This window comes from Electrophorus electricus, chromosome 4 (assembly GCF_041902795.1).
Source record: "Electrophorus electricus isolate QZ-2024a chromosome 4, ASM4190279v1, whole genome shotgun sequence".
In the NCBI taxonomy this organism is placed as follows: Eukaryota; Metazoa; Chordata; class Actinopteri; order Gymnotiformes; family Gymnotidae; genus Electrophorus; species Electrophorus electricus.
The window spans coordinates 8,373,664-8,388,844 of NC_137500.1; the positions used below are offsets into that span (position 1 = coordinate 8,373,664).

General features: G+C 42.5%; 2 protein-coding genes across 4 annotated transcripts in view; one reads left to right on the forward strand and one right to left on the reverse strand.

Annotated features, from left to right (window-relative positions):
- Positions 1–130: 130 nt before the first annotated feature.
- On the reverse strand, positions 131–11,196 carry pus7 (pseudouridine synthase 7). 2 transcript variants are annotated; one of them, XM_035523569.2, is made up of 18 exons: positions 11,073–11,196; positions 10,510–10,609; positions 10,053–10,385; positions 9,204–9,288; positions 8,930–9,043; positions 8,687–8,831; positions 6,240–6,257; positions 5,624–5,735; positions 4,650–4,727; positions 4,285–4,413; positions 3,854–3,979; positions 3,652–3,713; positions 3,295–3,455; positions 2,742–2,868; positions 2,427–2,528; positions 2,070–2,199; positions 1,764–1,855; positions 131–1,575 (listed from the first exon to the last, which is right to left on the reverse strand). In XM_035523569.2, the coding sequence occupies exons 3-18, from the start codon at positions 10,373–10,375 to the stop codon at positions 1,439–1,441; spliced, it is 1,941 nt and encodes a 646-aa protein (XP_035379462.2). In that variant the 5' UTR covers positions 10,376–10,385; positions 10,510–10,609; positions 11,073–11,196; the 3' UTR covers positions 131–1,438. The 2 variants fall into 2 exon arrangements, with proteins under 2 accessions (XP_035379462.2, XP_035379464.2); XM_035523571.2 differs by lacking the exon at positions 6,240–6,257.
- A 716-nt stretch (positions 11,197–11,912) lies between these two features.
- srpk2 (SRSF protein kinase 2) overlaps positions 11,913–15,181 on the forward strand; it is a 47,733-nt gene continuing 44,464 nt past the window's right edge. The window contains exons 1-2 of one of the 2 annotated variants that reach the window (XM_027000995.3): positions 11,913–12,063; positions 12,284–12,350. In XM_027000995.3, the coding sequence (XP_026856796.2) occupies positions 12,048–12,063; positions 12,284–12,350 (83 nt within the window). In that variant the 5' untranslated portion in view covers positions 11,913–12,047. The remainder of the gene's footprint in view (positions 12,064–12,283; positions 12,351–15,181) is intronic. The other variant, XM_081712171.1, reaches the window with a different exon arrangement.

Below are 15,181 nucleotides of genomic sequence, written 5' to 3' on the forward strand. Positions count from 1 at the left end.
AGAGCCGCCTGGGCAGGCACCAAGGGCATCATTGCTGCAAAAAACTTCGCAGACAGATGTACCCGCCCCTTTAAACTACTAGATTCGTGTTGTACAAAATTACGGTAACAAAAATCAAAGGCAAAATGCATTAATGTAATTCTTTAATTACGCCCCCCGTTAAATCCCTTTCCAGTGGAGATACCACGTCAATGGACAAATCAATTCATCCAGTTTAGACGAGGTAATTTCATTCACGGTTCGAATCGGGTTCACACCTGCTCAGAAAACATAGAAAAAGCTCATATGTTCCAACAAAACCAGAACTGGGTCTTAGATCGTTTCTTCAGTCAACGCACAAACATGGTTGAAAGCACAGCCGAAGCATGTAGTGCGAAACCGTTACACGATCTTGTGCAAGTGGAGACTACGTGAGCACAACAAACTAAGACTTAGATCTGGTAACAGACAACTATTGTTTGCATGACGATATTAAAAGAAATGTGAGTCTTCCAAGTACGATGCTATAGTGGCATAGAAAGATAGTTACACTGCATCCTTCTAATAATTTGATAAAAACTATTACTCCACATAAGCAACCTTTCTTAAAATGCAATTCATAGAACTGTTGAGACAAGAAAGTTTTACAATTATGTGAAGGTTACAACTCCTTGTAAATAAGATTCCACAGTATAATTGAGACACAAGGGGGCGGTGTAATCATTACCTCCTGACATAGGCTAACGTGGTATAGGAAATAAATCTAAAATCAGATGGCAGGGCATGCGTCACAGATGGTCAGCCCTGCAGCACACGAAGCCCAAACTAGTCAGCCTCGTTTCCATACTATATATAGGTACGACCTTGAGTCCCAACCTGAACATACACACTTAATGCCATTTCTTTGATGCAGCTAGGAAATACAGGGATGTAAACACACCATCACTCAGACAACTTGAACAGAGAATACAATATACCATAATATTATTAATAATAATAATAATAATAATGTATTTGTTTTAAATACTAAAAGCTTAACAAAATGCAGCATTTTAATATTGTTTCTCTCTGAGAAATTTCTAAGTTTTGCAAAAGTTAATTTATTAGTTCCAGGGAAAAAAAAAAAGCTGGTAATTATTTATACACCAAGAGAGAATTCCAGTATTACACAGTAGATGAACAGTGTGATCACTCATTCAGGGAGTTCATTTTGCAAACCAAACATCCATCTTGCACATACAGGATATTTAAGCAACAATTCAACTTAACTTTTACAGTCAATGTCTTTCCAGGCCAAGGGGCCTAAAAGTATACTTTAAAAACAAGCTCCTAAAAAAATAAGAAAGCAAATACTGAACATCAAGGCTGTAGTGCATCTGGGCCCAATTCCTGTTTTATAATATAACAAATCTAGTTTTCTGAGCAGTGGCTCAAAATTAAACTTGCTAGATGGTGGGCCTCAGTTCAGCCATACAGTGTTCAGCTGTGTCTGGTTCTTGATACTTGTGTCCATTTTCAGCACTTCTCTAATGGCCATGGTGGCATAGGTGGAGGGAGGCAGGGAGAATTCCATCTTCAGAGCCCTGTATTTACCCTCTGCAGGAGCACACAGGGTTACAGACGAGAAAGGGGGAAGAGAATGGTCATCACCATCAGGTACACTGAGCAGAGCAAAGAGGCAAAACTACTACTTTTAATCTTCTTTTAATTCAGTATGTGCTAAAACAGTTGCCATATTCCATTTGAATGACACTGCATAAGATGCAAGATGAGCTCTGGCTGACCTGTGAGATAAACTGGGGGTGGTTTGTCTTCTAGTTTGTCTACATCTGTGTAGACCAGGGGAACTCTGGGGTCATCATAATGGATTACTTCCCTTTCAAATACAACAGAAAGAGAGTGCAAAAGATTGTGTGTGTGTGCGCGTGCGTGTGGTGTGGAAATGCACGGGAAGGCTAGACCAAATTAAGAGAGAAACACTTGAACAATGTGGTGCATTACATTATGTTCAATGTACTTTTGGCGTACACAATTATCATCACATTTAACTAAACTCTGACGAGACTTGGGTGTGCTGAACCATCACTGACCATCTGACGTCACTGGGGCGAATGAGGACACGGCGGTAGGCTCCAGCCAGGGAATAATCCCGCACTTTATGCCTCATATTATTAATGTCCAGATTATCAACTGCCAGCAGCTCTCTGTAACCCTTTCCAACTGCACCACAGATACAAGAGTGTAGAACCGACACAAGAATGAGGTTGGCTTGAGACATTTAAATGAAATAAATTACATTTACAAAACACAATTCAAAACACAACACAGAACAAGTGATGACCCTAAGTGACCACAGAATCTGCCATTAAAAAAAAAAGAAAAAAAAGTTTACAGTGGACATATAAAAAAGCTAAGATATGAAGTGATACGGGCGGGTTCCTGCTAACCCTCGTGTGTGGGGTAGATAACATCAAATCCAGGCAGTGGCATCACAACATCGAGAATGGTCAGCTCCTCCGCCTCCGCAGCCGAGAGGACATGAGCAGTGCCTAGGACACAACCCCACCCAAACCCATATACTTCATCAGCACCAGCCCGCAGGATGGGGCTCAATCTGTTTCAGTAACTGTTCAGTAGCTTTTAAAAAGCTCACTGCCCTCACAGTCAGACAGGGAGGGTGAAACCATGACAAAATAGCCTGCAGCGGGTGACACAGGACACAGCCTTGAACCCATACCCACACTTGGGTTGCAGAACCATACCTCCTTTGAGCATTAGGTCCCCTTCCACAGCTTTAAGGCCATAGGCCTCCACTCTCCTGCTGACCATGGTGTTCCACACGAAGCTCTGGTAGCTGTGGATGTACATGAGCCTGTTGTTGCGAGGGATCTGAAGGAGGAGGGAAGTTGCAGTTGAGGGGCACACACAGGAACAGCGACTGCGTGTTGACATTAGGACACTCCCGAGTTTTAAAGCATGCTCTAATTTTGGGCCTCAAGGAGAACCAGCACAGTATGAAACAGTCTTTTCTCTAGAGGCAGAGTGCACTGCTACGACTAGCTCGTGTCCTCTTCTAGCTTGGTGTGCATGCTTGTCCAGGACCTCACCTCTCTGTGACACCATAAAGGCATTTAGCCAGGGCCATGCAAATCCCCCTGACCCACCCACTATCATTGCAATGATGTTAAACCTGTGTGAAATTGTGTTTGTGTATATTAAGCACTTGCCAGAACCCACCATGACTGGCTCCATGCTTTGGCCTGTGTGTACACATGCACTTCACAGAAGATAATTTGCAAGTGCGTGCGCTCTCACCAGCGCGAATGCCGTAACGATGTTGTTTTTGCCGTACTTCGACAGGCCTCTCAGGAGCTGGCCCTCTACGCAGCGCTTGACAGGCAGTTTCTTCAGCGCTGCCTCGGGATCCTGAGTGCGGGCCCATTCCTCTCTACACCTCACCAGATAGCCCTTCTCCGCTGGCGAGGGAGGGAGAGATGGATGAAAGGATGGAGGGGACAGGCGGGAGAAAGACAGACAAGGAGGAGGAGAGACACCCATTCAAGCATCGTATTGATTCCCTGAGGAAATGCATATGCATCATCATCTGATTCCACTTCATTTCCACACTAAATGGGAAAATTGATCACATTATAAGCACAGTGGCTGACTAACCCCCGGGACGTGGTTTCAAGATGAGGTCCATCACCTCTGTCCAATTATTCTGCAGAATGGCCCTGCCAACAGGGAAGGAAGTTTATAGCAATCAGTGAAAAAAAAGGAAGCACCTACAATGAAGTGGATGAGATGAGGTTCCTAATAAGTGCATATGAGCATTCAGGGGTAAATGTTGTTACCCATTCAGGTATATAATTACCTGCCGACCTGGTGTGTGGGAACAGCTGTGGTACCAAAACGCTGCATGCCATAATAGTTAATGAAGCCAGTGTCCCTGAGTGACGTCATGGCCTGTTCCACCTGCTCGTCAGAGCCCGAGATGTTCCTGCAGAAGCAAAAGACAGAAGTTGCCAGCTCAACCATTCTCACTTCAAAATGACATGAATTCTTAATTAGTTGTTGAACAGAAATGAGTGGACTGTGTCTTAAGACTTTCAAACTGAGCCCTAAATATTCACCTGACCTTGCAAAGCTTTACAATACGTTTAAGTGTGTATTATGTGTCTAAACAGACTGTAGCTTGTACAAAGACAAGTATGCATGAGTCTGAGGGCCGAGTACCAAGTGAAATGAGGTGCCCTATCTAGCATGTGCACTAGAGTGAAGTATGACCTTGAAGTGTTCACCAACCTGAGTACCACGGTGAAGTGGTTTCCCTGCAGCTCCCCCAGTTTCAGAGGATGCTTTTTATAGCTGAAGTTTCCCAGCTTGAAGTTCATCAGGCACTTATTGAGGTGAGCTAATCTCTCAGCACTGATTCTGAGGAGATGGAAGAAGAGACTTTCTGAAAAGGGCATTCATAAAAACAACACGTTTGGGATTATGACATATGTGGAATTATAGCCCTTAGGCATCAGGAAAAAGACATGGTGACCAAAAGAATCAGCATCAGCTTGAAGAAAATGATAAGGAACTGCACAAACCTCCCCCAAAGGGGCAGGCTGCAGGAATGACAGTCGTGCCCACAATCCAGAAACCCATTCATGCATACTCACTTGAGCACAGCAATCTCCTGTACTGAGATGGCTCTCTTGTCTTTGGTGCCCATGTAGGAGAAGACGTTGGGTCGGACCCTGAGGACAGCACAAACAGGCAGGGGGAGCGAACAGTGGGATATAAGAGTGTGCAAACAATCTCCAAGCTCCATTGCTGACGGTGGTCAGAACAGTACCACTCCAAGATCTACCGTTAACAGTGGTCAGAGTATAGTACGACTCCAAGGTTGAAGAACACTTTCAAAAACCAAGACTTTCCTAGTTGATATTCTAAGTTTCTATTATCACACAATATATGAAAACATTCTTGCATAGCTCCTAACAGCCACCTCATGCCTCATTAGCAGCTACTCAAACAAGGGCCATGTATCTACTTCACAGCTCTTTTGCTACAGTGATGCAGGGCACTCTGTGGTCCCTCTCAGCAGCCCAGGTCACTAGTTTGAAACTTCCTTTTACTTTTCTTCTTTGCAAGACAGTTCTTGCCTAATTTTGGACATAACTAAGAGGCTGTTGTTTTGTTGAGTGAAAGACTACACCGATAACTGTGCTCCTGAGGTTGGAACAGCCTGCCTTGGAAGTATTCTGCCAATGTAATGGCCTTGGAAAAGATTAGTCATTCCTTGCATATACATGGCAGTTACGCTTAAATATGTTAAATTTTGGCCCATAAGACAAACGATAACTCCTCAAGCATGACCTGCCTCACCCTGTTTAGGCACTATGAGCTTAAGAGAGGTACTCAATCTTTTAAATGGTCATGCGTATAGGTGGGAGTGCTGATCAGTCCTTTCCTGTCTTTTAATTGTATAAATGAGCATATATTAGACTCCACTCTTATTTTGAAGAATAACAGTGTATTCATGTCAACACTAGTTATAAATATAATAACAAAACCTTTCACACAGATATTCTAATTACAAAAGCAGAGAAAGACCAAATTAGGTGATGACATATCACAGGGCAGAACACACCTGAGGAACTTGGACAGAACGTTAATGGCATCCATGGTGTCTTTATTCTCCTTGTAGAGCACAAAATGACAGAAGCTGCCACGGTTCTTGGGCCATGAGTGTTTCCTAGGGGCTTCCATGAAGAGAAACAACAAACAGTGAGAATGACAATCTACCTCAGCCTAGAGTGAGCAGCACCTAGAATGGCACAGGGCTGAAAAAGTCTTCTGTATTTTATAAACCTTTTCATATGATCTGTGCATGTGCGGCAGGAGAGTCCCTGATGAGATGCCCTCTATTGTACTTAGTATTTTAGAGAACATTACACGAGGACACTCCATAAGAGACCTTTCTTTTTATACTGGGCTAAGGAACAATTCAACAACTTGTTAAAAAAAGCTCTCATTATAGACGACAAAGACTCATTTTTCAATGAGAAGAATATCCCATAACTCGAAACATACAGCGTGTCTGCAGCTGACCAAACATTTTCTGCTTAAACCATTCAATAAGTGCACCATTAAATCATACCATTAGCCCTCATACACTCATAGAGTAACCCTCCTGAAACCATGACGCGAAGCCCCTGAATGCCTCAAGCCCTCGCTCGGGGGCTGAGTGGAAGAAAGATTCTTACCTGCAGCTGTTCGAACTTCTGTCCCAAGAAAGAGGAGCATTAGAAGGACAAAACAGCGTTACTGAAAGCGTTCACGGACCAGGCACAGAACCCAGAGATGAGGTGCGAGTTACATGCAGGGAGAAGACGTGCTTGTATGCGTGTTTGCATCTGGAGCCTAACCTGAGCATTACACAGACAGGAAGCAGACGACTCACTTGTCCAGCTGACTAACTGAGTAAAGCCTACAAGTACAAACTGAGAAAGAAGGCAGACACCATTTAACTTGGAGTAGGTGCTCTATGCAAAACCACCTGCAATTCTCTTTACAAAACCTCTTCATGTTCAAAGGTTTGCAAAGACATGCCTAAAGAGCAGTCAGCCTGTGCAAGATATATGCTATTAAACAATTCAAGCTAGCAAATGGTTTAAGACAGCAAACTCTCTTAGAGAGTAAATATATGGCCATTAAGTTTTTTTTAGTTCTGATATAATAATGCCTCATCACTGACTAGATAATGAAAGGAAATGGGTTGTGTAAACATATAAACAAACAGTGCTCAATAAACCCTTTATAAAACAAGGGTTTAGTGTACCCTGAAACAATAAACCCTCCATGGTGGCGTAACGTAATGCTAAAATTAATAATATGCTAAATATAGGATTATTCATTTATATTTTGGAAGATATACATAATCTATATATCAAAGACCATAGATAGAACTATAACTACAGCACATCGGTCTGAACAGCTACCTGCTCAGGTGAAAATTTATTTAAGCTAGTATAAGTATGCTGGGAGTGGTGGACCAAACCATAAACACTGTGACTGTGCTGCTCAGAGTGAGAGCCCGTGAACGAACAAGGTGACCTAAAATCATACTTGAAAGAATTTTAATTCACCCACCTTTAATCAATAAAAAGATGGCACATAAATATAGTAGATTACATTGAGGGCAACCAATGGAAAATTCTGAGGTTTAATGAGACACTGTGCTTGCTGGGATTGCTGACACTTGCTAGGGCTTACTGGCTGCTGAATTTCCGTTTATCTGGTGAAAAACTATAGAAGGAGCCACTGATTATTGGCTATGCTAGATCACGCTAAAATAAACAACCCATGACACAGAAGAGCCAACTGATCTCAGATCATCAATAATGGGCACTGGGCAACCTTCTCCTTCTGCAAAGGAGCTCTCCCCAGCTCTCAATGTAAACCCCTACAACCCCTCACCTTGGCGGCTCATCCAGCAAAGGAAGGATGACAAAATGCCACAAATGGACCTTTCTGCAAACTTCTTATAACATCTGTAAAATGATTGCTTTACCATGAACACATCTAGCACGGTGGAGGTAAAGCATGTTCACCAAAGAAGAGTGGAGACAGAAAAAGCTTACCATAAATGTGTTGTACCACCATGCAATCACCCAATTTAGAATGGCAAGTTTCACAGCTCACAACATCCTGTGTCATTCATAACATGTCACAGAATGTCAAGAACCTGTGAACTGCATACGAAGCTTGGCATATTTGTTGACTGCACAACAGCACAGTTCTGAGCAATTCTCTATTCAGAGATGTGTGCTGGATGTTCATGAAGAGTTCTGAGATATTTAGCCATTGACATCCAAATGCTCAACTCACATGGTGATGCAACATCCAGGGCTCTCAGTGCCCAGGCTGAGGAAAATGCCCAAGTTTATAGCCACAACTTGGCTAAAAATGTTCTCTGCCTGCCTTTTGCAGTGTGAACAGCCACGCTACATTCTCCAGGCTGTCCATTACAAATATCATCTTATTAAAAACATCTTGGGGGTCTATAATAAGACTAAGGATAGTCATCCTACAACACATTATAGTGTACAGTGATCTCAGGACTACAGGAGTGAGGATATTTTGGGGTGGCAGACCAGCCAAACGATGTATTTCTGTACGGCCACAGTGCAGTTCTTGTATGCTAACAAAATTCACTAATAATTAAATTTCCTTCAGATATTAGGCAAATTATTGCTTTTTCTTATCTTGTTTGTGTTACAAATCATTACATTTACCTCAGTGAGATATTATATTGTCCATTTATTTGTTATCTATGTTATTAGCTTTATAGTAATAATTTACCCAACATCTCATACCCAACATCTCATAAAACTCTAAACATGCCACTAGGTCAGAGGTTAACCACTTCTCAGAAACATGCACAAAAGCCTTAAGTGTACAGGTCATGCACCTTCTCATGCCAAACCTGTCTTCAACATGGCCACTAAAGGGAACATGCAAGTTTGAGCATGGAGTGACCAGACCATGAGACGTGCAAAAAGTGTGAGAACATATCTGTTAATGTCATCAGACAGCTCCCTTTGCTTTGCTGGAAATTCTGATGGATGGATGAAAGGAAGGGGGGATGGAAGGAAGGAAAGAGAGTTGGATATTTAACGTGGATGAATTTCCTGATTTGAATGCCATGTACCTGCCAGCGCTTTTTTCCCAGCTGTGTGGTAGGCCACTATGAACTTCTTGCCCTCTCTTTGCTCAGTCTTGGTCTCCAGCCCTGGATACAGGGTCTTCACTGCTTTATGAAGCAGAGTACGCTTCTCCTTGGAGTCTTCCTCCACCTGGGTGGAACAACACATTGTAGGAAGATCAGTACAACAGACATAGGACGCATTCCAATACATGTGCCTTAATATGAAGATTGTGCAAACCATCTCACCTCGATAGCCACATTGCCCTCCTTGTTCTTGAAGAGCTGCAGGTCACTGAGCTGTTGCTTCTGCTCCTCTGTCAGAGTCTGACACTCAGCTGGCTCAGCCTCGACAGATGCTTCCTACCACAGACATAGGAGAGAGGAGAGACAGCCAGCTCAACTTCACGGATTGCACACAGACAAAGCAATAATTGTGTTAAGTAGATGATTCTTGGAAAGCCTTCAAAACTCACTGCGATTAGAAACCAATACCAGACCACTGTACAGGCAGGTGTCTCACCTCAGTTTCCACAGGAACGGAAAGGTCATCCAGCTGCACAACCTTCCCCTCTTTGCCAATCTCATGAACCAGGAAATCAGAGTACCTAATAAGATAGGAAATAAAACATGCTTAATTCAAACACTGCTCACTAACTCATAGCTTCATGTCAATCTGTCTATCCACCATGTATTTATCAAATCCTGTCATTCTGGGCAACATATTGGGCAGTTCCAGGTCTGAAGTCTGGGTAATTAACAGCATACTCCAGAATGTAACTACTGTAAAACGGTTATTTTAGGATAGCACACACACAAACAAAATCAAGAACTGATTATTTGTTTTTCTGAGCTAACAAACCATACATGAGGTGAATACATGAGAAACACTGCATTATAGCACCAGTCAAAAGTTTGGACACAGCTTATGTTTTTCATGGACTTAAAGGTATTTTAATCTAATGGTTTATGCTTAAACTAGTGTTTAAGACAAATATAAATAGTGAAAGTAGATAAAACTATATATAAACTGACTTCCAAAACTATAACATTTAAATAATACTAACAAAACAAAAAATTAATTTTAAAACAATCCGTGAGCAAATTCCATTCACAACTTTAGTCCAGCACCCAACAAGTTCTCAGCATGTGAGAATTGCTTCAAAATAAAGGCTATTTATATAACAAAACACAGAATAATCACATATGAGTTATTTAATTGGTTTGACTGTTTTGCTGTGTTTCTAAAACATAGAAAATAGTAAAAATAAACAAACAGAGTAGGTATGTCCAAATATTTGACTGGTTGCATATATACAATATGAGGAACATGATATTCTTAAACACCAGAAACAATCTGACAAAATCCAACCTCTCTTTTAGAATTCCAGAGAATCCTTTATGGTCACTGACAAACTTGTGAATGCCAGCATCCACTTCACTGAGGCCAGACTTCATCATATCTGCAAAGCTCTCTCCCTCTCCCTCTCCATCTTCATCCTCCACAGCCTCCACATCTTCCTCTCCCTGCTCTGCCAACACTTCCCTGTCTTCCTCTGTCTGTTTAATGGCATGGCTACCATTAGTTTCATCTTCAACTCTGGCTCTCTTAGCATCATGGTGGGAGGCCTCTTCTGGACATGTCCGCTTCTCTCCAGTGTGAACTGGCACTGCCAAGAGCTCCTTGTTCTCCATTTGCACAAATCTGGTATGGGTAAGATGGAGAGAGCAGGAAAAAAAAGGCAGTCACAACACAGTAGCTTATACAGTGGAACTGGAAATTACCCATCAAACTGAACATGTTTGGTTTTTTCCATTTATTTACTTACACCCTGCAGGAAAACTGTTGGAGGGATGAATGAATCTTTTGGTTGTAGTAGGATCTGAAACCTGACAGCCACACCACTTTGTAAACAATGAGTGAGCTTTCTATAAAGAAGAAAAATTCATACATTTAATGCAAGCATTTTGCAAAACAGGTGGCAGAATCCAAGTCTCAGTTGGTCTGATGGGGTTGGTATGTTTCCTTACTAACTGCGGAGAATGTCAGACGACATTGGACTTTAGTATGGAGAAAGGAAACAATCACCAATTTAGCTAGATTCCGTTATGCACGATTTCGGTCAAACTGTTTCGGATATATGAGTTCATCACCGGAGAAACCGAGACGACTGTATCCAAGATGGTTAAAACACGTAAACTAATTTCTAAGATACAAATGCTAGCTAGTATGGCTGCAAATGATTCTCCGTTAGCGACAGCTAGCAAGCTAGGCTGGGGTTAGCAACATCAACACAAATGTTAATGTCGCGGAACTTTATACGTTTAACAGAAAACTTCAACTGAGCTTAGTAGTATCAGAAAAGTGTTTCAGTCATAGGAATTTGCTCACCTTATTCTGCCAACTCTTATTAGCGGCAGACCCGTTACAATAATAAGTGTGGCTCCATCAGAAAACGTGTTAAGGTGCGCTCTACTCCGGAAGCGTTTACTCGGCTAAACCCCCGCCTTAGTAATATTCCCTGGCCGTCCGCTAGATACGGTTTTTGGGTTTGTAGCTTCATTGTTTCACCCTCACAGTTGCATCACATCTTATGCATTCTAAGACAAAATCTAGTCTTTCTTCGTTCAGGGCCAACAAAAAGCAACAATATTAAAGAACTAAATAATGCTCCAAAGTAACCATCTCTTGTAGGCTGATGTTTTTGTTTTTTTTTTTCTCGTAATGACAGACTTTATCATGTAGACTATATCTTGTGAATTGTCCATCTTAGCATACAGCTACCTTTTAAACGTGATAATGGTGCACTACACACATTTATAAGTCAAAATAGATTTCGTTGTTGTTCTGTCCTGCAGGTGGCGCCGTGGTTATGAACCGATGCACCCTGTTCATTACTTAACTCCCTCTTAGGCAAGCGGGCGGAATCTAATGAATGAAAATGTTTATGGGAATCATGTTCAGTCATTTTTTCTCTATTACAATAATTATGTTGGGTTTATTGGGATTTATCCATTTAAACTGGACAACCAGAATGTAAATAAACAAACGTGCAATAATAATTTTTAAAAATCTTACAACAAAAATAAGGATTGTCGCGTGTCTGGATGAACAGATGGATGGAGAAGTGAACGAAAGTCCGCAGTCTTCAGATTTCTTTAGCCCACAAATACATGCACGTGAGCGGGAAACTCATCCCACGCGGCTCCAGGGAAACAGATAACGCGCGCGCGCACGTGAAACCCCAGCACGCGCCTTCCAGTTGCCGTAGACCGGAGGGAGCGCGCGCGCGCTCCTCCGGACGCGAGAGAACCCGGCCGCCGCCACCGAGCTGCTGCTGCCGCTGAAGGCAAGGAGGACAACATCATGAGCTCCAGAAAGGGTACATAAAAACAACAGTATTCCTCTTTGAAATGAAAGACCCCCTCTGCTAATTACGTTGGGGATTCTTAAACCCGCGTGTTAAAATTGGATGTTTGACCGTTTTTTGCTAAACGATGCTTTACCAGAGCAGCTACCTTATCGCCTTCCTTCTGTTCTCATCTGTTCCTTCGCCCTCCCCATTCTTGTCTTTGGATGTTTGCTCCCGATATGTTCTCCAGTGATGGCTATCCAGGCTCGGAAGAGGAGGCCGAAAGGAAAGAAAGATAAGACGGCTCATCACCGAAGGTAAGCAGGGGCGGCGGTCGGGACAGCTTTTAGTGCGTGTGCGTGCTTATGTTTTTGTGTGTCGGGCTACTGGTGATGCAGGCGTCCAAACGCCATACGACTGTTATTGTTGACTGTGTCGGATCCCGGGGAGCGGGCGGCATATGGCATGAAGGAGGCGTGCTGCTATGCTCCTGTTTAAGCACGCACACAAGCGTCCCCAAGCTTTCGTGTGCTGCCACGGGGTGTAGATTACTATTTCCGCGGCTCGCTTCTAGTAAATCGACTCGTTCAAGCTGCGAAGCGAGTCGGAAGTTGCTAATAGCAACGGCAGTGGCCCGAGTTTGTGGGTTGGTGCATTTCCTTCGTCGTGCTCGTGTTTACATTTATGTGCTATGTCAGTTGCATTATGTAATTGCACCAAAGGAGTTTAACATATCACCATACCGACTGTCGGTAATTCGGTTGATCCTTACGTGCGCCACGGAGGGGGTGGCACGACGTGACAGATGTGGAACATACGTGGGTGGGCTTCTGGTACTTCTGTTATGGCTTTGGGCAAGCTGCTTCTGATATGAAACTATATGAAGAGAATGGAGCGAAATCTGTCAGCGAATTCTGACAAAAGCATGAAACGTATCCGGTGTTTCAATAGTAGAATAGGCCACGTTGCAGCAGCACGATGCTGAGAGATGACTTCTTTCGCCTGGCTGGAGTGACAACGTCTTCATGGCAAGATACAATTGGACTGACGTCAATGGGCAACAATTAGGTGATTCCCAGGTTCTACCTAGCTCTGAGGAATTTGCTGGAATAATCGGTAGCTTTAGTGTCACCCTAATGCAAGGGTTCCCTGCTAGTTTGATACCCCAAAGCCTGCCACGAATAATGGTGTGACGCATGGAAATCTTATATGTATAAATTATTTTAAGCTGATGCTGGTGATTTAATGTTACAGGAAGATTAACAAGACTTGGCTACTTATTTGTCTTAAGATTCTCTTTTAAAATCCCTTTTCCAATGGTTTATCATTTTATTTTCTAGCTGAGCTCTTTGGACAGCTGGTGCGTCAGATCAGATGAGGTGCACCACTGTCAGTCAAGCAATTTTTCTGGTCGTCATAGTCAAAGTCAAATTTATGTCATGCTTTTTACAACATGCGTTGTCATAAAGAAGCTTTATAAATGTATGGGTCCAGATCCCTAATGAGCAAGCCAGTCATGACAGTGGCAAAGGAAAAATTCCAAGAGTGGAATTTAGGAAGAAACCTTGGGAGGACCAAAACCTGAGGGAACCACTCCTACTTGGGCAGGCCAGCTAATAAATGGTCCATGCTTTATTACATTATGTTTAGTCAGAGTAGCCACACTTGGACTCCCACTAGATGTGAGTCTCAGCTGCTCTGGTGAGTTTTGAGTGGGTATTCACTGGAGTAGATGGTGTCTTTATGATAAAACTCACTGACCAGATTCATTCCAGACTTCACACTGAATACATGATGATGTCTTTAGTGAATCAAAGGAAACCGGACAGGAAACTTTGAATCACCTAATATCACCTGTCAGTATATTATTATTTGTAATTATTGCTTCTATGTCTTTGTCTTATAACTGAACAAATGGTTCATCTCTTACTTATTATGTCACTTGAAGTGCAAGATTGATCATAACTTCTGTGTGGTCTTAGTTCTGGGGTCCCTTTTGAAAAATTAATCTGGTTTTAGAAACAACTGAAGCCCAGTTCTCCCCATGCTCACCTTGTTTCTTCTGGTGTGAAGAAAGCTCTTTAACCAATGGCATTTTCTATTATGCCTGTTATCTGAAGCAAGCACTGCAGTGCTGAAATAGACATTTCAGGGATTGGTCCACAAACAGAGAAACACATTCTGAGCAATAATGTAACCCATGAATGGCTACAGGAGCAAACAGATTTTAGAAGTCTTAGTGCACTGAGATTTAGAGATCTTGTATATGGCAAATTCAGAGATGTTGAAGGTAAGAAAGGCCTCTGAAACTTTCATCAGCTCCATTAAAAGTCCATTAAAAGCTCCATTATAAGCTGTATGTCTTAAGGTAAATTGTGATTCATGTATATCTTTGATTTCACAGGACCTGTCTTGTCTCTCGGAAGGTCTCTGACCCATGTTTGCTTAATGCAATCTGAAAACCACTTCCTCCACTCACTGCATGTGTGCTTTTGCTACTCATGGCCTTGTACTCTTGTTAAATGACATGAATTGGCCACTCCCTCCTTAACAACATGGTTCCTAAAAGCTTACAGCCACAACAACGCATGAAGAATAGAGAACCCTTTCAGTTGCTTCCAACATTGCAACACACAAGCACGCAAACACACACACACACACACACACACACACACACACACACACACACACACACACAAGGTAGATGGCTGTAGAGGGTGTGGTGTGACTGGGGAGAGAGATTGAAACTGTAATTTTAAATGAGGGAGTGCCACAGGAACAGACTTATGTCTAAATACTAACAATTATACATTATGATGACCAAAAATCTTATTTTTACTTGGTTCTGCTTTGGTATGAATTCACACATATTTTTGCAGACCATTGGGTGACAGTGCTCAGCGAGTCTGACTCTTTAATCTGATTCGGATTGCGCACTATTAGGCTTGAATCTCCTAAGTTCGGCTTCGACTGCAATGACCATCTGTCAGTGTTGCTGTGATGCTGTCCTGTGTTCTTTACTTTTCACTTTTCTTTTGCGCTGTGTGTGTGCGGCCGTGCATGCTCATCCATGTAATCACAAACACACACAAAGTGTGATGAGATGGGAGCAAAGCTGCTGTCATTTCACTGATCTAATTGAGAAGCT